This window comes from Haliaeetus leucocephalus, unplaced genomic scaffold, assembly GCF_000737465.1.
Source record: "Haliaeetus leucocephalus isolate CR32 unplaced genomic scaffold, Haliaeetus_leucocephalus-4.0 Scaffold173, whole genome shotgun sequence".
NCBI lineage: Eukaryota > Metazoa > Chordata > Aves > Accipitriformes > Accipitridae > Haliaeetus > Haliaeetus leucocephalus.
The window spans coordinates 3,309,733-3,334,660 of NW_010972609.1; the positions used below are offsets into that span (position 1 = coordinate 3,309,733).

At 37.3% G+C, this 24,928-nt stretch overlaps 1 protein-coding gene across 1 annotated transcript in view; it reads left to right on the forward strand.

Annotated features, from left to right (window-relative positions):
- SLC17A6 (solute carrier family 17 (vesicular glutamate transporter), member 6) overlaps positions 1-24,928 on the forward strand; it is a 33,446-nt gene that overhangs the window by 3,444 nt on the left and 5,074 nt on the right. The window contains exons 3-8 of the mRNA XM_010563713.1: positions 601-719; positions 17,432-17,546; positions 19,418-19,505; positions 19,607-19,693; positions 20,612-20,754; positions 22,689-22,838. Of these exons, the coding sequence (XP_010562015.1) occupies positions 601-719; positions 17,432-17,546; positions 19,418-19,505; positions 19,607-19,693; positions 20,612-20,754; positions 22,689-22,838 (702 nt within the window). The remainder of the gene's footprint in view (positions 1-600; positions 720-17,431; positions 17,547-19,417; positions 19,506-19,606; positions 19,694-20,611; positions 20,755-22,688; positions 22,839-24,928) is intronic.

Below are 24,928 nucleotides of genomic sequence, written 5' to 3' on the forward strand. Positions count from 1 at the left end.
CCAGCCCCCCCCCCCGCCGCCCTTTGTAGGAGGGAAACCCCCGTCTTGAAAGAAAAACAATTTCTACCGCTTATTTCTATTTTTCCTTTTGGGTTCCCAGCCCCATTTTGCGGTATTAATTTGCGGACAGGTTGTGGGGGGGGTTTTGTGGTTTTTTTTGTTTGTTTGTTTGTTTTTCTTTTGAAAAACGCAGATAGCTCGTAGAATAAATGTAGGGGATGGGAGAAGGAGGGTGTCGAATAAGTCACTGCCAGCGGCTGCGCCGCGCTGTAAGGGAGACGAGGAGATTGTGCAGGAATTTCTGAAAACACTCGGGTGAAAGAATTTACATTGCTAAAAGGCGTTAAATGATACGAGCCCCTTTTAAAAGCGAGTCACAGCGTAGTGAGAAAGAGGTGAATGCTCAAGACGAGTGTCAAATCTACAAGTCCGGAGACAAGCCAACTTACTCCTTGCACAGTTTACTCCTTGCACAGGGCGAGAGGTACGAAGTTACTGCGGGTGAATGCTTTAATTTGGCACGATTACAGCCTTCCTCTTCTTTTTTTTTTTCTTTTTTTTTTTTTTTTCTCCTTCTCTCCCGGGCCCTTGCATTGGAAGAAAGCGAAGTTTAATTGGGATCCTGAAACAGTTGGCATGATCCACGGCTCTTTTTTCTGGGGATACATAATCACCCAAATCCCCGGCGGGTATATCTCCTCCCGGCTGGCAGCTAACAGGTAACGATGGTCTAAATAACCCCAGGCTCCTGTACGAGGGGAGGGGGGCGGTCAGTGGCTCAGCCCCCCCCGGGAGCTGCCCTGCATCCCCGCAGGCAACCGGTCCCTGGTTCAAAGGCAGTCACGTTAAAAAAGAAAGAAAAAAAAAAAAGGAAGGGACGCTTGCATGAAGTGTGGAAAGGCGGATGAGATGAGGCATTGATCAGCTGTCTTCAGACTACCCGCTGGTTTTGCGGGGGACATCTCCTCTTGGTTTCTTTTTCCTTTAAAAAGTCATTTACGGAGGTTGTGGCAATGATATTCAAACAGCCTGTATTCAGACGCGAATTCAAAGATTCATTATTTCAGCAAAGCTTGAGCGATTTTTTTTTTTCCACGATTGAACGAAAGAATTTTATGGGTTTTGTTTTAATGAGAAGGAAAACCATCAGCAGGAATTTTCCATTAACGGAGAAATGAATTTAGAATGGTCGAAAAACATGTTTCAATGAGACTTCCACAATGAAAAGAAAGTGCAGATGGTGCGGGGACTTAAGGACTCGTTTCTATGGTGTCTGGCAATTTTTCAAGCACCCAGGGTGCGATTCTACCTGTTAATTAGATCCACTGAGTATTCAAGACACATGAGGCTTTCACTTCCATGCTTAATGCTATAGGCTCATCGTTTGCAGAAGTAGCGAAGGTCCTAGTGCCACTCTTCAAAACACTAATAAACTAAGTGCAAATGGGTACTAAAATCAGCAATATATACCTTTAACTCTTCTCAGGAGAGTGTAACATCAAAGGTAGGCTTGGATAGGCAGAGAGGCTTTGCCTGGCGAGCGAGCTTACTTGTGTTTGTTTGAGAAAGAAGGGGGGGAGAGAGGGGAGCTACGGCAAAAATGCTCTCTCCAAGTTAAATACCTTCTAGACAGAGACCTACACTAAAAATAATGAGTATTTACTAATGGAGAGATGCTTTGTAACTGAGATAACCCTAATAAACCTCTTTTTAAAGCAAATAAAACAAAATACAACATTCATTAAACAGGGGTATCCATTGCCAGTCTGTTTGCAAGTGCCATCTTTCTGATAATGGTTCAGAAATGTAAAAGGCCATTTCAAATAACAATTAACAGCTAGTTAAAGGGTTCTTCTTTTCTTCCTCCTTCGAGCATTTTTGCATCTTTACACAGTCTGTAACTCCTCAGGATTAACTGGAGTTTTGCTTGAGTAAAGACTGCAGGATTTGACTCAGAGAATCAAAAATCTGTATTCATTCACCCAAGCAACATCAGTAAAGTCATTTGAATCAATTCAGATTTAAAGTGGTGCAACTACAAAGATTTGCAAGACAATGGCAGGGGCATGCCCAGGAAAACTCAGTGTTAGAAACACACAACCTGGCATATGTGAGTCAAATTTTCCTCCTCTTCACAAACATTTACAACAGTAAATGAGGACTAGTTCCAGTTATTAACCTGGGTATATTTTAACTCAGCAATTTTCACAGATTAGTAGTTAGTTATTACTATTGTGGAAGCCTCTGAGACAACTCCAACACAAGGCAAATGAGTATGTAAATCACAGGTTTAATTAAGGAACTAGCTACGACTTACATGCCAGTAATTGCAAATAGTAAACTGTGGATAGTGGCTGTGATTTATAGTTAGTTTGTAGATAAAAATGGCAGAGAATATAGTGCTGAGTGGCTAGATGTAGTGGTTCGAATAACAGGGTATTGAGGAGGTGAAAATACAAGTTAGTTCCTGAATGCTACAAAGAGATTCTGACATCTACACATTCAACTTGAAATGAACAGGATGAGTGTAGGGAAAAGCAGCACCCAAAATAGGGTGCAAGCCTTGATGTCCATACCCTTACCAAGCAACTTCAGGAGAAAAAGTCAGACAAGTGAGTACGCAGGTCTAGAGGCCTGCAGCACCAATAGAATATGAGCTACTATAAAAGTCTCTGCTGATTTACATGTCTCGTGCTACAGCCACAACTGGTCCCTTCGCACTGGTGGATGACAGCCAAGTAACTTTTCTTCTTTTTTTTAGAAGCCTCACTGAATATCTTTGTGGCGTCAATGGTTTCCTTTGCATTCAGAGCAAGTCTGAATTCATACAGAAAAATGAAGTTCAGATGTGCTCTGTGTAAAAAATTAATAGACTCTAGAACAGCATCACCAGATTCAAGACAATCTGTGAGAAACTCAGCCTTGAGCTCAAGAAAAAGGGACATTTTCAAGGGATTCATTCCCTGGAAGGGAAGGAGATAATGATTACATGGAAAAGATAGCACAAATGAAAAACTGACTCCCAACTGCTAAGAGTGTCAAGGAAGGAAACCGGGAGGAGGGTTAAGGTGTGCTTTGCGAGTTTAATTTGTTATTGACGGGGAGTTGCTGAGTGTATGGCACTGAATTTGCTTGACATTAAGATTCAGTCTAGCAACCAATTACAGAGATTGGGTTGACATAATTCGAAAGTTTCTCTAAGGTATAACACATGAAAGAAATGACCCTCCTGTGGTATCAAGAAAACATTTATAGACACAATGCATTAATTTCAAGCTGGGCTGAAACCTTTTATTTTGATTCTGACCCTGTTTTAAAATGCTTACTGCCAATCAAGAATTAGCAAACTTGAGCTCTGAACCCTCTAACATATTTTCTTCAACTGAGTCTGTCAATGGGTAGCATTTTACTGAGATCCTTTGCTAATTGTAGAACTCAAGGCTGCTGCTGCATGGTTATTCTGTTCTGCCTTGACCCACTGCTCTTATCGTGCATAGCTCCCCATTACTTCTGACAGATCGGATTTAGTGATTTAGGGATTTACAAGTAGTAAATGGAGTTTCTCAGGAATTTGCACTTGATAGCTTGGGTCTCAATTTATCTCATATTGCTTCACTGAGAATGTTCTGTTATAGAGTATTTTCAGCCCAACACTAAGAAAAATGCTTTACTTAAAAGAGGTGTATTTACGCTGCTATAGTACCAACGAGGTCAAAAAACCTGTGTTTGAAAATTCCAGAGAACATTCAGAAACAACACGTCTCCTGAGCACTTACCTCTGGTGGGCAATAGAAGTTGGGCTAGTATGTTACGAAGGTCAGTGCTCCCGAACACCTGCAACCTCTGTTGACTTCCGTAGGAATAGAGAACCTTCAGCACATTGCAAGACAACATAATTTTTCAAAAGACACGGATTTGGCTTCAGGTGCCCCCTCATTTGCAATCAGTGAAGCTTTAAACTTGCATCCCTTGAGTAGTGTGTGAAAATAGAAGAGGATTCCTTTTTGCCAAGAGGCTAGAGACCTCTTCTCCCAGAGGAGGATCTGCCTCTGGAAGATCCTGGTATGAAAGCACTACACAACCGACCACAGCAGACTGGGGGAACAAAGAAAGTGCAGTGCGGAGTCCCATGGGTAGGGTTTATTACAGCTATACCTTTTCTCACGGTTAAGTTCTCAATGAACAATGAACAATTAACCTTGCCGTTGATTAAGCACGACACGATGGTAGCAGAGAGTATGGAGCAGGCTCTAGTAGTTTAGAGAAGGCGTCTTGTCACGTGGACATCCAGGTTTGCAGGTAATCTAGGTTACTTCTCCTATTTGAACATACGTACAGCCTTACACTAAAAAAAGCACCCTTCTCCCCAGGCTGCAGTACACTGGGAGTAGAATTCATGGTCCCCGCAGAGATGTTTACTTAACTATCTTTATCAAGAGAAAATCGACTATGATTCAGAGCTTTTGAGACTGTAGGGGCAAGCATAGACAAGCAGATTCCAGAGACAAATCCAAAATAATATAAATGTTTCTTGCTTACACCCTTTCTGATTAGTAATAGCAAAGCTTTCTCCCCAAAAAGTGAACGAAGAGTGAGACTTTTTTTTTTTTTTTTGAGATTGTTGGGGATTCAGTGCTATGTTTTTCATTAAATCACAGTGGATTTTGACTAGTATGAGCAGGGTTTTCAGGAGGAAGGAACTGAGTTGCTTTTGCATTGTTTAAAAGTATTTTTCCTTGAAAAATACAGGAAAACATGGAAATTCAAGTGTTATGCCCTAATACCATGTATCCATACTATTTAATCAGCTGAGCTATTACTCATAATGGTAGTTAATGCCATTTAAAAGCACGTAAATCTCATTTGAATGCTTTTAAACTACAGGTTTTAATATCAGCATTACAGAGGCTCCCACCGGTGGGGTTGTCATTATATGATTACAATGTGATGTGAACAGAAAGGGTATGAAATGCTGACAGTCCTCCAACCCCACTTAGTCTTAATTTCTACTTAGTCCACGTGAAGAACTTCTGCTAGTGCTAATCAGAATTCATCTAATCTTTACCAATTAAAAAAAACCCCAATCATCATTCTCAGTGACTGAAATCTTATTAAAGGAAAGAAAAATAAATTTGTGGTTTGGTGATTCTTCAATTCTTATCATTCAAAATTTGATTTAAATGGAATGCATTTAAATACCAATGGCCAAGATGTTTAAATGTTCTGACACAATGCAATGAATACAATATTCTGGTGAGAAATTCAGAAATTTCATTTAATAATTACATTCTTGTGTAGTATCTTAACAACTATATTATAGACAGATTTTGCTGTTCTGATGCTTTGAAAATAGCAAACTGGAAACTGGTGCAGTTTTTCCTGACTTTGAGCTCCTCCAGGAAGATTTATACTGTTTAACTAAGCAAGTGAGTTAACAAGCACTTCAAACCTCAGGGGTATTGCATCATTTCCAGAATATGCATATCCCTGCCTGTATTCTGTATAGGGACCCCAGGTTACTTGGGGTATTTGCCTGTGTCATCACATAGTGTGATGAACCCCCTTCTTTTTGTGTTTTGCACAACCAAGTGAATGCCTGTAACCAGACTAGTGGTATTTATCACACTGGGAGACTGATGATTAACTGGGTAGTGTTTATGAACCTTTCAAAGATTTAGATACCATTATCATACCACTGAATAGTCTTTAAATAAGATCTACTGTGATCTTCACATTTCATCAGCCATTTCAGGAGTACGTATAAATGCTGATAAACTTGTGCGTACAAAAAGGACCAGACAATCAGATGATATATTAAACACCATTTGGTAGACTGAATTCTGTTCAATATATATGACACTTAAGTGCAAAGTAACAGCAGGGAGTGGGAAACCACCCTGGGAAGCAGTCATGCTGAGTGGGATCTTAAGCCATGCTGGACTAGAAACCCATCATGAGCTTCCAACATGATGCTCTAATAAGGAATTCGATGTAATCCTGGGATATTTATTTTTCTGGATTTAGTGCAGTGAGTGTATTTAGGTCAATGACACTGACCTCGGATTGTTGCGGGCAATTTGGGTTTGGGTACATGAATATTAATATGAGTGTTGAAAAATTAGAGATCGATTTAGAGATCCTTAATTACTTAAAAGATGATAGGATTGTAGATAATGTCACATAATGAAAGAAATAGCAAGAACTATGTATTCAGGTTATCAGTATATAAAAAAGAATACTAGGAGGCAATCTGATTACAAAGTATGCGTACAACTCCACTAGAAAAAATTGCTGGGTATAAATGTGTGCTTTAGTCCCATGGAAAGATATAACAAGAATCAGTAAATGACAGGCATATAAATGAAAAAAGCATAAATATTAACAATCATGGCTAGCCACCACTGGTCCAACCAGAGAAATTATATGCGAAATTCTTCGTCTTTGAGTGTTAAATTCCTATCTGGGAAGTTATATTTCAGTTATTAGAAAATGTTTTCAGTGCAGGGATAATTAAGCAAAATGTAAGGGATAATCAAGTGAAACATAACGGTTAATGCCATAGCGAATGTTAGGCTAGATGGCCTTAAAACTAAGCACTTGTTTTGTTTTTGATCTACAAATATAATAATTTTATTTAAATTAATATTTCCTATTCCACATCCATGCTATTGCAAAGCCACAGCTGTCTGTGAATAAAATACCTGCTGTGCTGTCACACATATATGGAAAGGTGTGAAACTGTACTGGTTTTTAGCACCTCATCTCAGGATAATTTAAATATTGTTATATTTTAACTTTTGAAACACTCTTTAAAAATTCTTTAAGAACCGTGCCAGAAATCTATAATAAACACCTTGCCCTATCAAAGGCATTATCAAAATGCTGTGGCAGTATTTCCTCACTGATTTCCTAAGTGAACAGTTTAAATACTGTAAATCAGGAAAGATTCTCTGAAATTAATGGGTCATTGTTAGATTACACAGGATAGGGAATTGATTCCCAAGTTTGCAGTTATATATTTAAAATAGAAATGCAGGTTTTGACTGTACATGCCAAGTGCTGTTTCAAAAATAGATCTGCAATAATCAGAGACATTTTTTTGGTAAAACAGACTTGAGTGACCATTTTAGGTATTTTGTGTATACTCAAACATTAGAACTTTCTTACACAAAGAGATACAAAGAAAGGGCAGAATAGAATGACAATTTAAAAAAAAATTAAAGTCACCTTATAATTCTATCATAATTCTATGATAATGACACATATTTCTCATTATCTGTTAAACCGCAAATCCTGGCACTATTCACATTAAGAATCACCGCTACATAACTATACTAAATTTCTCTACAGTGCAATTATCTCTCATCTATGTTGAACTCTTCATCATTGTCACATTCTAACCTGAATGAAAATACATAAATCAAACCTTTCACTTCAAATTCATCTTTGTTTTTAAAGTGCCATTCATCTTGTTATTAAGGGCTAAATCCTTCTTCCCAGCAAGTAATCAGATAGGATTATTTGCATGAATAAACTGAATGATATTTCAGACAACTGTATGTCAGTGCATCTCATCTCAGGGTCCCAAAGATTTTCACTGAAACTGTGTCATTAGTGTGTCAGTGAAATCAGAATATTTCTCCCTAACTCAGCCTTAATGACAACAAGCATAAAAAAATGTAAGGTAAACTATTGGTTTAGAAATACAAGTACAATGATTTCCTAGAACTTTACATCTTTACATTTTTCTCTTTTAAAAAGAGAAATTCTTCACTCCCCTTTAGCAGGTAGACATACTGTGTGCTTTTCTGATTTGCAAACGATGTATATAATTCATGGCATGACCAGGGCATTTGTGAAAGGTTAGACAAGAGGGAGCTTCTGAACTTCTGAAGACATAAGCTGACCTTGCACTGTAAGAAAGAACCCCTGAAGTTGTAGCTGCCAACCCCACCTTTCACATTCAGTTCAAAATCCTCTAGATTAAACTGGGGTCCTATCCCAGGCACTGGTGTTGGGTTCATCTGTTTCCAGGCAAAGAAGCCAATATCGCATGAAAAACCCAAGACGATTTTGTCACCTTACTGCATTGCAGGGTCTTTTAAGCACCAGTCACTGCAAGAAGGGGACTGGGGAAACATCTATGGGTGGCTGGTACTGCTGCTCCCTCTGCCATATGGCTCAGGGTCCATTTTTCTGTCATGAATGATGAAGCTGTTTTCACAATTTAATGATGCAACAAGGGATTTGGATGGGGGTTTTGGTTGATAAAAGGGGGCCTCAGATGTGTGACAAAAATTAATAATGTATCCAAGCCCTTATTATACTAGATTAGATGGCGGGAGGTCGGCTTTTACATATTAATGCTTCATGAAGGGCTTATAACAGGATTTACTATGAAGGGCACACAGACACACATCCCCCTCCTCCCGTGTACACATATGAATGAAAATAACCTGTTTTATCATGTTTTTAAAAAGCCAGATAAAGCTGCAATACTATGGCTTCTGGCCACAGACTATTATTAAAGAGGATCGGTTTTAAGCGATTCTTTCATGAAGCACGTTCAACCTAAGACTGGCACTTGGGAATAAGTGTTGCTCTCTAATGTCAAAGGTAGCTTATTCTATCTGTTTTGCTGGGCAGCTGAGTTCATCAACCACTCTAATATTCATGGCATAATCCCAGCTTTGTTAGCCCTATGCCATTTTATGCAAATTAGAGGCCCGATTCACAAAAAACCCACTACATTCTGTCTATCATTTATGAAGCCATAAACTGTCAGGGTGAGCATTTCACAGGAATATGTCTACAGTAGAGGGGTCAACAGAGTCATCAGGAAATTAGCCTATACTAGAGAAAAGTCAGAATGATGTTATATGTTGCAGAATACCTAAACAGTGTCTCCCCATACTGGGTTCTTTTTCACTTAGTCCATTTCAAATACATAAACTTAAATAGAAGTTATCCCAAGAAGGGTAATCAGCATGATTACAGACTGAAAAGGCACATAGAGTAAGAGAAATATTATCAGGAATACTTAGGTTGCAAAGGAGATGAACAAGTGACATGATAGGTACATACTTAATAAACATCAGTATAGGTAATGTAAATATTCCAGATGAGTGGCTACTCACAGTTTGCAGTCAAGGAGGTAACCATTGACGTACAGGGGAACAGCTGAAAAAAATGCAAAAAATTGTCACACTGTATTACTGAGGAAAAATAATCTTTACGGAAGTCAGTAAGAGCACTGTTTGTATTTACATAAATTGGAAGCAAGTAAACCATCATTAATGACATTAAATTTTTAGCTTCCAAGCAACTCACAGGCAAGAACATCATAGGCTAAAATATTATTTTCTCTGTTACTGAGAAGCACCTGTATAACTCTTAGTTGACAAATGCGGACTTTCAGAACTATTTGGATATAGAATGGCAGTGATCCTCAAGATACTAAATGCAGAGAACTACATTTACTTTTGATGAGTTATTTCAGGACTAAATATAAAAATTTCAGAATTTGGCCCTGCTTGTTCAGATAGAACTAACAGGAGTAGGATTATGTCTGAAATTTGGACTTATTTTTGCATTCTATCCCCCACTGATCCAAATCCTTTGAAATCGGTATCTGTAGAAAATTTGCTACATGGTTTACATAAAATTACACCAGGTGCTTTCAGACCAAGCTGATAAAGAAACTTATTTATTGGGATTATATCATCCAGATACGTCAATGCTGTCAAATAACTCTGCTCCCAGTTCTCTCCCAGGTCCCGAGCCTCCATGAATCCCTGCTGCATGTATGATAACTCATAACCAGAGTCCCTTTCAGAGGGGAAAAGACTAATCCTCTCTGAACCGCGTCCCCCCCCCGCCATGTGTGCTTCTGACATAGTAAGCTCCAGGCACTCTATCCAACAGGTATCCTTAATCACCTCTACCTGCTTTGATAGTTCACCCCAATACAGTAGGTACACTGGATTTCATGCAACAAAATGCTGCTTAGGTTGGTTGCATAAAAACACTAATGTCACAGTCACTTTGCTCTGAAGGAATCTGCATTTGCTCTGAGCAGTCCAGGTTCAATCAGCTGTAACACGTGGCCCATATGTCAGAAAACACTCCACAAAGCAGTACAGATGTAGCTTTGGAGTCCAACGCATAGCAGTTATCCTCCCAGCCAGCTCCACAAAACATTTGAAAGAGAAAAACACAGGTGTTTTCTTTGATAACTGTATTATATATCTCTAAATCAACAGAGACAGTTGAATCACAGTCTAAGCCCTAGAACTTGGTAAGGTAATTTGAATGAGATGGTCTTGGTTTGAAACATGACATATTTAAAGAGCAAGCCATCCTAAAGCTAATGAGCTAGAAGAAATGAGTCAGAGTTTTATCTAGATATATATGGATATAATGAGTTGTAAAACAAACCCGCAGGTTTTAGAGATTCCCCAGCAGAATTCAAACAGGAGAGAGAAAGGGTTGGTAGGGCAATCAGATGAATGAAGAATAAAGAAGATGAGGTGAAGCGGGCCTGGCTTGCTTAACGATGCAAAAGAAAGAAGATAGGACTGCTATTGGGGTAAACTGCAGAGATTAAAACCGCTAAAATAAAACAGCATGGGTACAAGATATCTACTGGATGTAGGAAGTAACAAGCTGGAAAGGCCTCCAAAAATAAGTAGGGCAAATGCTAATTACTTCTGAGATGGAACCTGATCTGCTTATGAAAGGATGATGTAATGCACTTGCTGGTAAGAGCAACGATCAGAATTTAATGACCCAGGAGTCTTTTACATTCAGCATCGATTGCAATGATGCTGTCATCCAGAAGTGCCCAAGTTCTTCATAAAATACACACTGACATATCAAAAATAGGTCTTGGAAGGTGCAGCCTGGAAACTGTTTAGGGTTTTGGTTTGACCTGTATGAGTCGGTGGCATTAGGGGGGCTTGGAGAAGACAGAAGGCGAAAGGGACTTTGTGTTATTGATACACATGGACTTAGTCTCTGCAGGGCATTTCACTCTGGTGATTGATCCAGTCCTTGTACAGTCCATGTGGTTAAAAGACTTGTGAATACTTTGGGATTTACTTATCTTCAAAGCTGGCAGATCAAATCACAGCAAATTCAGGTTGTCAAAATTTTCGTGCTCTGTATCAAAGTCTTAGAAGGCCCTCATCACACCTGATATGGGTAGAGATACACTTTGTAAGAAGGGAAGTGTTAACTGGCAGCTAAACCCCTGAAATTTCTACGTATTCAGTCACTGCACAACTCAAAGGAAAAAATAAGTTTAAAAGGATGATCATAAATGGTCATTGCTAGCAACATTTGCAGAAGGAAGGATTCTGAAAAACTGCTGCATGCCTACAGGCATGCCAGCTAGCTCCTATGCTGTTTCTCCCCAGACATTATGTTTTACTCAAAAAATAAAGCATTTAATCCAGCATTCAGCTTTGCAGTTCCTCTCAGACAAGAAATTCTTTGGGCTGTATTAAAATACAACATAATCAGTTCTGTGCTGTGTTGTTGGCCTTTTGCAGGAGGAGGTCTGTCAAAGATGGATGATAGTAGGTAGACTCAAAGATAATAAATCTTAGAAATCTTGAGCAGACAAAATAGTCTAAAAAGTCACTTTGGGCAATACATGTTCAGCTGCTCAGAGCTGCTGCTGCTCTGGGACTCTCCCAAACAAGCACTGTTCAAGAAAGAACACCAAAGGATAGTCAAGACCCTGTTTATTTTTTATATATGTTTGATAAAATAAATCTTTGTTCAACATATTTTATGTGTTTTCTGTAAGAAATGGCAATAACCAGCTCACCATCTTGAATCCAAATAAATTTCTTTTTTTTTAATGACAGAATTTTCATCTCATCTTTAAACTAGGTTGGGAAAACTTTGCAAGGAAAACTCATGTTTTCACTCCTCTTTAGTTTCCATTCTTACCTAACAGAGGACTCTCATCTAAGACTAGGAAAAATGTTTTATCACTGTTTACAAATAAAGTATTAGCTCAATACAGATATTTTACCCAATGAAAATAAGGTCCTCTATAATATGGTCAGTATTACTATAAAATTGTCAAGTATAGAGGTTGTATGTCCCAGAAAAGAACATGGGCTACATTTTCCATAGGTTCCTGTTCACAGTCAGAATAAACCACCTTATAATATTTTGATTTAATTTATTGTAGTGGTGCGAAATGTTTTCCCCCTCCGCCATGATTCCCTAGAAAACTAACAAAATAATCAAACTTCCCTATTCTGTAGATAGGTCTTCCATGAAATGATGATCAGTGGCTTTTCAGAGGTGAAAGCTCTTCAGTTACAGTCCTGAATGAATTTTCTATTGAAGCCATTGAAAACTTCTTTAGGTTATCATGAAGAGTGATGTGAAACCTTCTATGCCTTCCTAGTTCTCAATGTAGATCCATTAAAATATCTGCAATCTTGTTTTGTAGCTGTCAGTTACCAACACCTACTATTCTTTAATTATTTTGGATTTTAGTGAAATGGCAGTCATAATTCATTGATACAGCATATACTTAAGCACCTTAAACCTACAGCATTTGGTCTTTTAAATGTATATAAAAAATGGTGTTTTGAACAGAGTTACTCCTTGATTTTTATTTTTTTTTTAAAGATAAACTTTAGTTAAGGTATTTCATATGCTTTAGAACAGACATATTATTTGGTTTCCATAACAGTTTTGTTTTCACAAAGTTGAACCACTTATTCAGCGAACAGAGGCATAGATAATTGTGGAATTTGTCAATTATATTAAAAAATGACATAAATAGAAGTACATAGGACTCAGCTGAGGAATTGACTCCTCCCCATACACATAGGAAAGGGGGTTTAGCGTTATGGAGTCATTGTAGCAATTTTCACTCCCAGTCATTGGGGTAAAAGGATGCTTCCAACCAGGACCCCTTACTTTCTGATATCGTATGTGTAGCCCATATGTCACCCATCTGGCATTCAGTATTTGGCATGCATCTGTGCTCCCACTGTTCTCAGCTCACTTTTTGAGCTGGCACTTCTTCCAGCCAAGTAACAATATCTATAATGCACTTCCATGCAGAATACTCATGTAATATGAATTGCCTGGAAAAGGTAGATGAGAATAGTGGGGCTGCACAGATGCAGAGATTAGAAATCCAGAGATGAAAATAAATACATTTCTTTCTCTTTAGTTTGTCCCCAAAGAGAAAAATGAGCCAATTGGCTTGAAACCCAAAAAGATTAATTGCCCCTGCAAACTCATTCCATTCTAAGCATTTTTCCTGAATTGTCAGAGTCATTTCCTTCCTCTGCTCCCATCCCAAACGTCTCTTAGTCAAATATGATTTTGCTATTATTACTACTTGTATTACAGGAGGACTAAGTCACAGCTCATGACCTTCGTATAATGCCAATGTCAGTAAAACACTGAGGATCAATGTTAGATTCTGTCTTTTGGGACTGAGTCTACCAGGTCTAGAAATAGAAATAGATAAGCAAAGCACAATTCTTTGTTTCAGGGCTTTTTCTGGTCATTATGAGGACCAGGATTTACCTTTTTTTCCTCTCCTTGACATACTTCTAGTGTATTTATTCATTTGTCTTCTTCTGTATATGGTTATTTTCTTCTCTATATAGTTACACAGTTGGTGCTTTTGGGTCAGAAAGGAATTTTCCCCCAAGTCTAGGGGCTGCTGAAGGCATGTCAGGGCATTTTAATTTCCTCCTAATGCCAGGGCCAAGAATGATGGCAATGTCATTGGCCTCTCCTGCTCTGTCTCTGTAGCATACCGTAGTTTTCCCAGAGTTTACCTTCAATCTGCTAAAGCTCTTCATTTGTGCCATGGCATTAAAATATGTTTTGTGGGGTTTGAAGTGTGCCCAGCATGAAATGTATGTTCAGGGACACCTCTGAATGAAAATTCAACAGCACGGCTACATGGATTTCCTAGGCTGAGCTCATCCCAAGGGACACCATGCAGTAAGGTCTGGTTCACTCTGTAAGAGACGTGAAGTCTGGTGGTGTTCGTGCTGGAGGTATAAAACCTTCTCCACAAGCCCATGCCTCTGCAGAAAGCATGATTGAAGAAATGCACGACACGGCATGGCAGCTTTACGACTGTGTATCCCATAAGGGTCACACCTATCCGTTCAGGATGATATCAGAATATCAAGAGGACAAACAGATACATGTATAAAAAATGCAGTGGGGTGTGGGATAGGAATGAACACTCCTGAACAGGTTGAAAGTCTCACTTTAAACAGGGAATCATGTCTGTCTGAGAATGAACATAATCCGTCTTCAATTGCAGTAAATACAACTATGGAACCCACATACTGTCAATTTGCCATGGAAACATAAGGATCTTAAAGAAAAACATGGTTTCTAACGCATTGTTGGAGTTAACATTGTAGCAAAATTGAGCAAATGAGAATTGTTTGAGAAGCAGAAATGAAACATAACAGATCATAAAATCACTAGCTTAATAAACATAACAAAAATGTAGGCACGAAAAAAGAATGATGTAATTTGGGGGTTTGATGCATGGGTCAGTAAAATGCCTTAGAAATGCCTTAGGAACAATCAAAATGTTCCATTTCCCCATTAAATATATTCAAATGTGAGAAGCATTCAAATATATTTAATTTATTGTAGCTCAAAATCATTCTTATTTGACCTAAATCATAATAAATGTAGATAGCTGAGATATTTAAAACAATAAAATTGTAAGTTTGTACAAAAACCAGAACTATATCACAATATTCTGTTAGGAAGAATTTAGTATTTATGGAGGTGACATAAATGTAACAAGACAGAAGAGTACAAAGGAGAACTACTGATTATATTTATGGATGTGCATTGAGAGATGCAAAGCAAATGCAGGAAGATGTATTTGCTCTTGATTAAGAGTTGTAAAGGAAACCAACTCACTAAAATAGCCATGCACTAAATTCATGGTGCAGCTTTTAGTATGCATTCAAGAAAAAGGATAACGCCATTTCTGACAAGAATCGTCATTTAACTCTAACTTATTCTACCCTTAAATCCATAGATATTGGGGGGAAAAATTGATCTATTTTTGAGAAGGCTGTTCCTATAAAGCATAGTTCTGAGAGAGAATTGACTTACAAGTGACATTGTGGAAGTATTTCATCATCTGCTTCCCAATGTAACTAAATATTCACTGGTACTTGTATGTCTAAATACAGGCAAGATTTTCACTGGGAAGATGCATATCTCTGATCATTCCTTAAATTACATTTTCCTTTCTCTTCTAGAAGGAAGAGACTCAAGAAAACAGCTTCTCTTTAGTGAACATGAGAACAACAAAGGCAATTCTGGGAAACACAGCTTTCGGTTGTGGCAAACAGAAGCTGATTTCAGATACAGAATTGAAAAACTAGAGTAGATTTCCTTGAAGAAACAGTTACCTACTGTAACAATTTTGTAAATCTCACCCTTATGAAGAGATGGCATTTTTTAATATTCTATCTCAGCACGATTTTAACAGAAATAGTGATTTAGAAAGACTTGCACTGATTCACACTAGCTAAGAATCTGCTCCAGCAAGTCTATGCACAATCACAAATGTAAAATGGGATTGCTGCATTAGGCATTTAGCTAAATAACTATTCAGAAAAGAAACAGGAAAGGCTACAAACCAAACAGTCCTTTCTTCCTGCTTACAAGCAAATAAGGATTTTCTCGATGAATCTTGAGAATAGTTACAGTCTATTGCTCTTCAAAAACTGCTAACAGGAACATCGAACTTTTTAAAAGAATTTGTAAAAATCACAAGCAAAGCTCCTATGAGTCCCAAACTCTTCTCATTAATAAATAAAGAAAAAAAAGCAAATGCAAACCAAGACACCATTGTGGTTTATGTGAACATATGGGGGTATTAAATTGTAAGGAAATGAACCGCACGTACTTTTGGAGTAGAAACTTACACATAAAGAAATTCAGGCCAACATAGTTCACACAGTGTAACACAAACACGTGCACCAGTCAGTCCCAATAAATGTATTGAACACGCTGCCAAACAAAGCCAGAAATGTGCTGCACAGCCAGCTAGATGTTGTTTAACATGAGATGGGGATCACAGGGAACACAATGAGGAGACCAGATTTAGAGCTATTTAACAAAGCTTCCTTACCGTGCCAAGAAGCTTTTTTTCTGCTGCCCTTTAATATTTCTCACATAGAAGTGGCGTATGCTCAGTTTGCTATTTAAAGATTCGTGTCAGGCTGTAATTCTAAATAGAGAACGTGAAACATAGACGTCTCTGGGAAGAATTTTTGTCTTGAAACTTAGCACTGCTTCCTGCTTCTTTAGCCCAAGGTCTGTTTCTCACTAACTTATGGCACTGTACCAATTTCTGAAGAACACATGCTGAGGTTAAAGGTTTCTGTCAAATCAGTTCCACATCAGATACCATGATGTCATATGTTAAGACATCTCCAGGATTTATCTTAGCTTTACATAGTTTTGTATAAAGAAAGCGGCCAGTCATTGCTACTGGTTTCATCCCTTTGCATAGTTCCACTGAAGGGAAAATGGGGGGAAAAATTATTATTTCCACAATAAAGGAATGAATGAACATGAAAAAATGATATAATAATGCTGGAGAAAAGGATTTCTCCTACCAGGGGCAGATCTTAATTGAGTCAAATTAAAATTCAGTCAAAGCAGTGGAATTCTGAAAATGAGTCATCACTTCACACATTTATTTGGACCTTGTAACGTGCCTTATTTGAAGTCATTCCTAGGATGCTGTTGGAGTCAAAATCAGCAATATTCAATGAGTAGCCCCTGAAAAAACAGCAGAAAGAATGAACTGTTTTCTATAGGTATGTGTTTCCAGATTGATTAACTCTTGTGTCTAAGAAAATCCCAGCTCTGTTTGAAATTCTTCCTGCTGCTTTGGCATTTATTAAAGTGGATTCTCTTCTGCTTTATAAGTAGTGAATGCACGGAGCCACTTTCTTACAATTAAAGCACTAATGAGAATCTCTCTTTTACTTGGCCACCTGTTTTTGCAAACAATTTGGAGACCTAATTTCTCTAGAGGGTGGCAAATTCAATCAGATTTGGTTGAAATAGATATGAAAATTAACTAAAGGAAAGAGTGGGGATATATAGGGAGAGTAAGATCTATAGCTATGACTGCGTAAGATGTATTTCCTCAGAAAATTATGCTAAAGAGATGTCTATGTCCATGTTTGGTGTGAGTCTCATCAGACAGGTTATTACACTAGATGGAAGTAGACACTAATCCAGTCCAGCAGTTAGTATAGTGCCTACATAGAGAACAAATGTTTAAATACATCTATATTGATACGTGAGCGTATGTGGAATAGGTCAATTGGAACAACACTTAAGCTGCTTCCTTTCCTTTTTTTTCCCACCTTTGCAGAGTATTTGGTGCTGCTATACTGCTGACATCCTCCCTCAACATGTTAATACCATCTGCAGCCAGGGTGCACTATGGGTGTGTCATCTTTGTTAGGATCTTGCAGGGCCTTGTAGAGGTACGGAAAATTTATAAAATAACCTGTAAATGTGATAGATGTTTGTTAGCCTTTAATTAGCAATTGTACCTTTTGGGGGAAAATAAAAATTGCTTTCAGTTTATTACTGATTTTCAGCGTAACGGATTTCAGTGTATGAATTACAGCTATTTGATTTTCCTTCACCTATAAAACTACATAGCAAGGTTATCTCTTGCTAAGAAGCCAGTGTGATATGTTTAACGCTGAAGTTTCACTGAAATCCTGTACTGCATAGGGTTTATACTGGTGCTATTGTCAACACTTATTTGCTGTCCAGCCTCACAGATTAAATCTATACTAAAGAATTAAGCCTCTATCGTAAGCCCTGACCATGCTCTTGTTGGAATGAGACATTTACCATAATTTAAAAAAGAAAAAAAGTTGAGCTTGCCTTCTAAATTTATTTGTTTGTTTCTTTACTGAAAGACAGATTTGTAGGCCTGTGACTGCTGGTTCTTTGTTCCTCAGGGCTACACACTTCTGTTGCATGAGCTGATTTTAACTTGTGCACTTTATTGTATAAAAAGACTCCAAAAGAGGGTGCAGAATATACCTGAAAGTTAGATAATGGTCAATCAAGTTCTTAAAGTATATGTGTATAAATCTGGATCCATTCCTGAAAAGTGATCTGCATGTACAGAGGCGTGCTGGACTGCAAAGAGGAGAGGAACGGAAGCAAGTGGGTAATTAAAAAATAAAATACCTATTTTACACCCACTCATTTCTGTGATACTGTTCAAAGGAATTGTGAACGCAAGACATCTCAAACAGGACCGTCGGAAGAAGGTTTACAATAAACCCTGACAATTTTAAGATTATGGCTTTGTATTTTTTTTAAAAATTGACAAAAAGACTGAAATGAACATGAAATTGGTTATTGGATCTTCTTTCAAAATGGAAGAATGTATTTTACAGCCTTTTGCATATTGAGACCAATAATCTCAACATTTATGATAACCTCAATATTTGCAAAAAGTTACTATTTTTTCTACTTTTTTCATAGGAAGAAAACCATCAGATTAAGAGAAAAGTGACTCTATATAACTATATATACATCATAATAATTCTTAAGTAGGAATTTTGTGGGAAATTACTGTACATTTCATATTACATTTTCTAAAATTTCAACACTGCAGGATGCAATGGTTTTTTTGTGTTTTTTTTTTCTCTTTTTTTTTTAGTTTTTCTATTAGTAAGTTAAAGGCTGGTTTTGAAGAGACACCTAAAAAGTAACTGGTTTAAAATCAAACCAACTAACATCATTCCATTATTTGCTTTAAGTGCTCAAGAAGGTTCATTAAAGACAAAGATAGTGAAAAACTTCTCTCTTAACATTCTATTTTTAAGCTCTTATTGACCTTATTTTCTAGTTTTAGAGCAGTGGAACAGTAATCTGTATTTCCTAAATGATACTTTAAATGTTAGATTAAAAAAAAAAAAAAGGTTAGAAGGCCACCAAAACTGAGGGTTGGAGAAATCAGCCCAGCATTAGAAAGATTCTAGAGGGTCTGTGTTTTCATCCTTCCTTTGACTCTGTACTTATACATTAAGATTCTTTCTTTCTAATTCTTTGCAATTCTTTCCTGGAAGGGAGAGGGGGAGTAAAAGGAAATAATTATGCTTTATATCTGTTTCATAAGGCCTCTTTAATAATTTGGAGTGATATACAAACCCCATTTCATCTTTAATAGAAATTGAAGTTTTTCTATGGCTATGCTGAGACTTGACTATAGAAATGCAAAGCATTCTCAACTTCTTGTTTGTAGCAATTAAAAAAAAAGTATCATGCAAAGACAATGAACTGAGTGATTGATCAGCATTAGCTAACTTGTGGCACACCCATTCCCCAGGGGGTCACCTACCCTGCCTGCCACGGTATTTGGAGCAAGTGGGCCCCCCCATTAGAAAGAAGTAGGTTAGCAACCACTTCCTTTTGTGGTAAGTAACCTTCTATTTTTGTCTTTCTTTCATTTGTAATGTAAAAGTATTTTGAGACCGAATTTTTCTCCCTTTTCATCCACACGTGTCCTGTTTTGTAGGTTCCTATGCAGGAGCTGTTATTGCAATGCCTTTAGCTGGAATTCTAGTGCAATATACTGGGTGGTCTTCTGTGTTCTATGTGTATGGTATGCATTTTTGCTCATTTCATTCCAATAATGTATGACCTTACTCTGCCCTTTCTAAAAGTGTAAAAGCTACTGTTAAGAGGCCAAGAAAAAGAGAAGTGGGTCTGTAGAGCTAAAAATACAGTCTAGAGAAAAGGACAAAGAAAGAATAGAATTTAAAGGAGACAGTAGGAAAGCAACATTATTAAATAAGAAGAGAAGCTAGTTCATGGTGAAACGTTCATCACTTCTAGTACAAGTAGTGCAAACTGCTATGCAGATCTATAGCATCTCGGATCATGTAACATTGCTCTTTCATTTATACAACTGTAAGTTTAGAGTACCTGCCCTGACTAAGATGTCCTGATTTTTATCTGAAGAACTACATAACTTCATCCACACTATTTGTGCTACCTTAACTTATGCTGATGGAAAAAAAAGTCCCAAAGGAGTTCATTCTGCAGTGTAAAGTTGTTGTGAATTAGGGGAAAACCTTATAGATATTTAATAAACTAGTCATGAAGTGCATTGCTATGTTGAAAACAATGCCACAATCTTGTATTTTGCAGGCAAAAAAATTAGTGCAGTAATCAAACAGCAGTGGTTTAAAGCAGAATGGAACTTCATTTATAGTCTGGTGAAATGAAATGGAAGCTGTTTCATTGCATTGCATTGTACAAATTGATGCTAAAATATCAGTGAATATTCACTTACAGTGAAATCATTCTGTAAATGAAACAGAGAAGACTTCAATGTGGTCCAGCTCTGCATGAATTTTGCACAAATCTTGTTTGCAGGATCCGAGTCTCTGTTAGAATGACTCAGTAGAAGAGCAGTAACAACAATTGCCATTTCAATTTGTTATATTTATTCACAGATTTTCTCATTGTTTGCTGCTTTACCATGCATCTTTTAAAAGTCTTTCTTTCCATTCCAAAGGGAGCTTTGGTATAGTCTGGTACATGTTTTGGCTTTTGGTTTCATATGAGAGTCCTGCAAAGCATCCTACGATCACAGATGAAGAAAGGAGATACATAGAAGAAAGCATTGGAGAGAGTGCCAACCTCCTAGGTGCAATGGAAGTAAGAATATTACTTATACACGTTTCCTATGACATAGTAATAAATTGCCAAAAAAACCAAATAGAAACAACAACAACAAATCAAACATCCTTCTCTTTTAAGAGAGAAAAACAAGTTTCAAACAATTGAATGGTTTTGGGTTTGTAGTACCTCGAGTTCAAGTAGTTAATTTATTTCCTATAAAATCCCTTCTGGAAGGTTTTCTTCTTCCTAAAAGTAAACTGGTGGAAAAGCATTACTCAGTGTGTCTTGAGGTCCTCAGAACACCAGGAAAAAAGCAAACCCTGACTATTCTGTTTAATTTGCAAGGAAGACTGTAAGTTGCAACAGAGCATGCTGGGAGAGTCATAGGAACATTCCCCATTATTGTGGTAACTTTGCTGGAAACATGCTATCAAGCATCTCATAATCTGACTTAGTTCTGTGCTGGATTAGTTCTCAAGAACTCCTAAAAAACTAACTATGAAATCAGAGAATTGTCTAGCCACTTAATATTCCCATCATGCTAAATAATAATTTTCTTACTTCTCTAACTATTGAAAAGCTTTAAAGAAACTATCACCATGCTTACTAACTCAAGAAAGTAAAAAGTTTTGGTTCTTAAGCCTCACTTCGACTTCAGATTTTTACACGATCCATTCCCAGCAGACCCTCACTACCACTCTTCGTTATGTTTTCTAATTGGTCAGAACATTGGTTCTTGACTGAACTCAGGAATAAACCATTTTTGTCTTAGTAAAAAACCTTTGATACAGATTAAATAGAGAACTGGAAATATTACAGAGTCATTTCTTTGATAGCTGACATTTTTAGGTGTTCTTGAGGGAGTGTCTGGGTTGATATTCAATAGCATTCAGCAGTGTTCATGGTTTCTTATACCTACAAGTGCTTTTGAAAATCTGACATGAAATGAGATACTTCGAAGGATGTCCATATAATTCTTACTTGGGTTGGATAATTTCTGTCTATTTTCTATTGTTGCTTTTTAATTAAACATTTTTTTGAAGCGATTAGTTAGTATCAATAGTTCAGTTGCTTCTAAAATATTTAGGCTGAAATTCTTCCCATAGTATCAAGTTAGCTTTTCCGGCTGGCTTCTCATTAATTAAGTCACTCTTAATCCTTAGCTCTTACTTAAGTGTAATTTATTAGGTATACAAGGTACTGCATAGATCCACCTAGGAGCTGTTTTTCTTTGAAGAAAAGCCAGTATTCAATTCAACAGTAGACCAAATCCAGCCTGAAACCTTGCTGAAGCAATTTTCAAACACTCATCTGGGTCTGGATGCTGTGTTTGGATCAACACAGATGGGCAGAACCCTGGGCTCATGGAGAGGTGCTGGGACTCAGCAGGACTGTAGTTCTGTCCATCTGTCTTTTTTTTTTTTTCATTATGAAATTAATTTTAAAAATACAATAAAACAAACAAAAAAAATATACTGACCAAACAGTTTGAGCTGAGGTTTGATAAAAAAATTATTCAGAATGCTGGGATTAAGAGTTAAATGTTAAAATTCTTAAAATAAATCTGGATGAAATTGTGTACTTAGAGAGTAAATCTGACTGTTGCCTTAGATAGAACAGCATTGTCCTTTAAAGTAAAATTATTATTTTGGACTTAGTATGTTCATGTTTACATGATTGAGATAATGGCACTTGTACATGAGTGTTTTGATACATCTAAGTATCACTGAATTTCTCCACTTGTGCATTTTGTAGTAATTTTTATTTGCATATGTTTTTAAATTAAATCTTGATCACCCAAACGTGGATGCATGTATTTTATGATAATTGAAGTCATTGGAATTCAGATAAATAAAGCTGTGTATATATGAGCTTGTTGGAGTACAGGTAAAAATAACAGATAGGAAAGGGGAAGATAAGTAGTTGATAATGATCAAAATGGTGACTGGATCCCCCTTTCTATGTTTCAGAAATACAAAACTCCATGGAGAAAATTTTTTACATCTATGCCAGTCTATGCAATAATTGTTGCAAACTTCTGTAGAAGCTGGACTTTTTACTTGCTGCTTATTAGTCAGCCTGCTTACTTTGAGGAAGTGTTTGGATTTGAAATAAGCAAGGTATGTAAAAATAATGTAAAGATTTTATCTTAGCTAAGTAAATATCAGAGCTACATTTGTGGCATTTATTAGGAGGACAAAAGTGTTCTGTATCTTTATCATGGGTTTACAAGTCTTAAATCTTATCCCTCCCAGTTACTGTTTCCTTGACCAGCACATATAAGTTAAGTAACAACAATGACAAAGGGTTGGATAGGGGAAGGTGAAGGCAGGATGAGATTTAGTGATGATCTACTTGGGGCCATATTGCAAAAAGACCTTCAGTTAAGTGCTTGAAACCAGATCATGCACCGTATTAGAAAGGTATCGAGAGACCCATTACACTTCTGTCCCTGACACCCCAGGGGATGCAGGATCCCACCAAAGCTGTAAAGAAAGCATTGACAAGTGGTTCCATTTTTCCAGGTGCATTTTACAAAGCAGGACCACCTAGTTTTAGAAAGGATAGTACAATTTATCACCTTCCTATATCCCCCTTTAATACGGTGAGAACTGCTCCCCCTTTTTCACTTAGGAAGTGAAAGAGATGGTGGCAAAATATGAGACATAGAGATGATTCCCTAAGGGAAGGTTCTACGTAATTCATATGGATTTTGGATCAGACCTGTAAAGTAAATATAGATACATGCACACAAGCCTTCAGAGTGTATAGTAAGCTTCCTACTAATGCAGATTTCCTTCTTGTGAAAGTTAAGGGGCTTGTGCTTTTGAGAGACCTGTATTCTTTTGATCGTGTTCCATGAGGTATTGTCACCCTAAATTGTGGTGTAAGTGATAATTAGATGAGTAGCTTCCAAAGTGTTGCCGTATTATGGAGTACTGTCAAAATCATGTAATGCCATCCTGCATTTAAGGGTGGGCTTCCATCTTTAGCTGGAGTTATTTTAAGAAGCTTTGCTATGCTTGAAACATCATCTGTTATGCATGCAATAAGACTGGTCACATCCTATAGAATTAATCTGATCATTTTGTTCTAGAAGACTTTTCTCAGAGTGTATTCAAAGAAATGCAGAGCTTTGTTATCAATGACAGCAAAATCAGTTTTTACTTGCTGTGGATATAGATGCTTATAAACGAATAGTTATCATTTAGTCAGGAACACTGCAAAGCAGTAACTGCAACACCATAATTACCTCATAGTTAATATCTGGCTTATCGGGAGAAACTTTTATTAACATGAAGCTAGCTGTCACAACATAGTTGCCACATATATAAACTGTAGGGAAATATACAATTTCACAACTTTAATTGAAGAGTAGAGAAAACTTGTTTTCTTTTTTTCTCATGGAGTCTGTCTGCTCTGCACACTGATGTAACTCAAAAGTCAGACATCAGGCCAGCTGATAGACTCTTCAGACAGGAATTATGCAAATAACCCCTCTGCTTAAGCACTTCTTCACATACACAATAATCAGCACTCCCTATTAGAACAAAATGCTATGTGTACTAAATCAAACTATTTGCAAGGCGGTTATGTTGACAGGAGATAGCAGGCGGCAGTGCCATGCTCACAGACGCCCTATCCTGCTTTGAAGGAAAGGTCTTCAAATACATTATTATATCTTGGAACAGTCATCACAAAATTACTATGTCTTACTTTGCTAGTATGTATAGCATTTTGAATATTGTCAGTGGATATTTAGCATGTTATCTTTCACTACGTACAGTTTCTCAGACATATCTTTTGCCCATGTGAAATTGAGGGTTGGTCAGAAATCAAAGGCAAATCATTGTGTACGTGAGGATGATCCACAGGGAATCAATCTGTCTGGACGTGTTAGGTTTACTGGGCAATGCTACACCAAAGACATCACCAACAGAAATGTAGCAATTCAGTTCAATATATTTGATCATAAATTTTCTGAAAAGAAAGGGCAGAGGGGCTATAAATCGGAGGGGGCGGGGGGAGTCATTAGCTTAAATATAAACTGTGAAAACAATCTATAAACAAAAAGTGTCACAACATCAGAGGTTCTTAAACACTCTGGCTGTCCTTCATAAAATACAACGACAACTTAAGATAAACAGTTTTTTTCATTTAATAAACCAAGCTAAGAATTTTAGTTTTAGCACATAGCCTGAAATTGAAG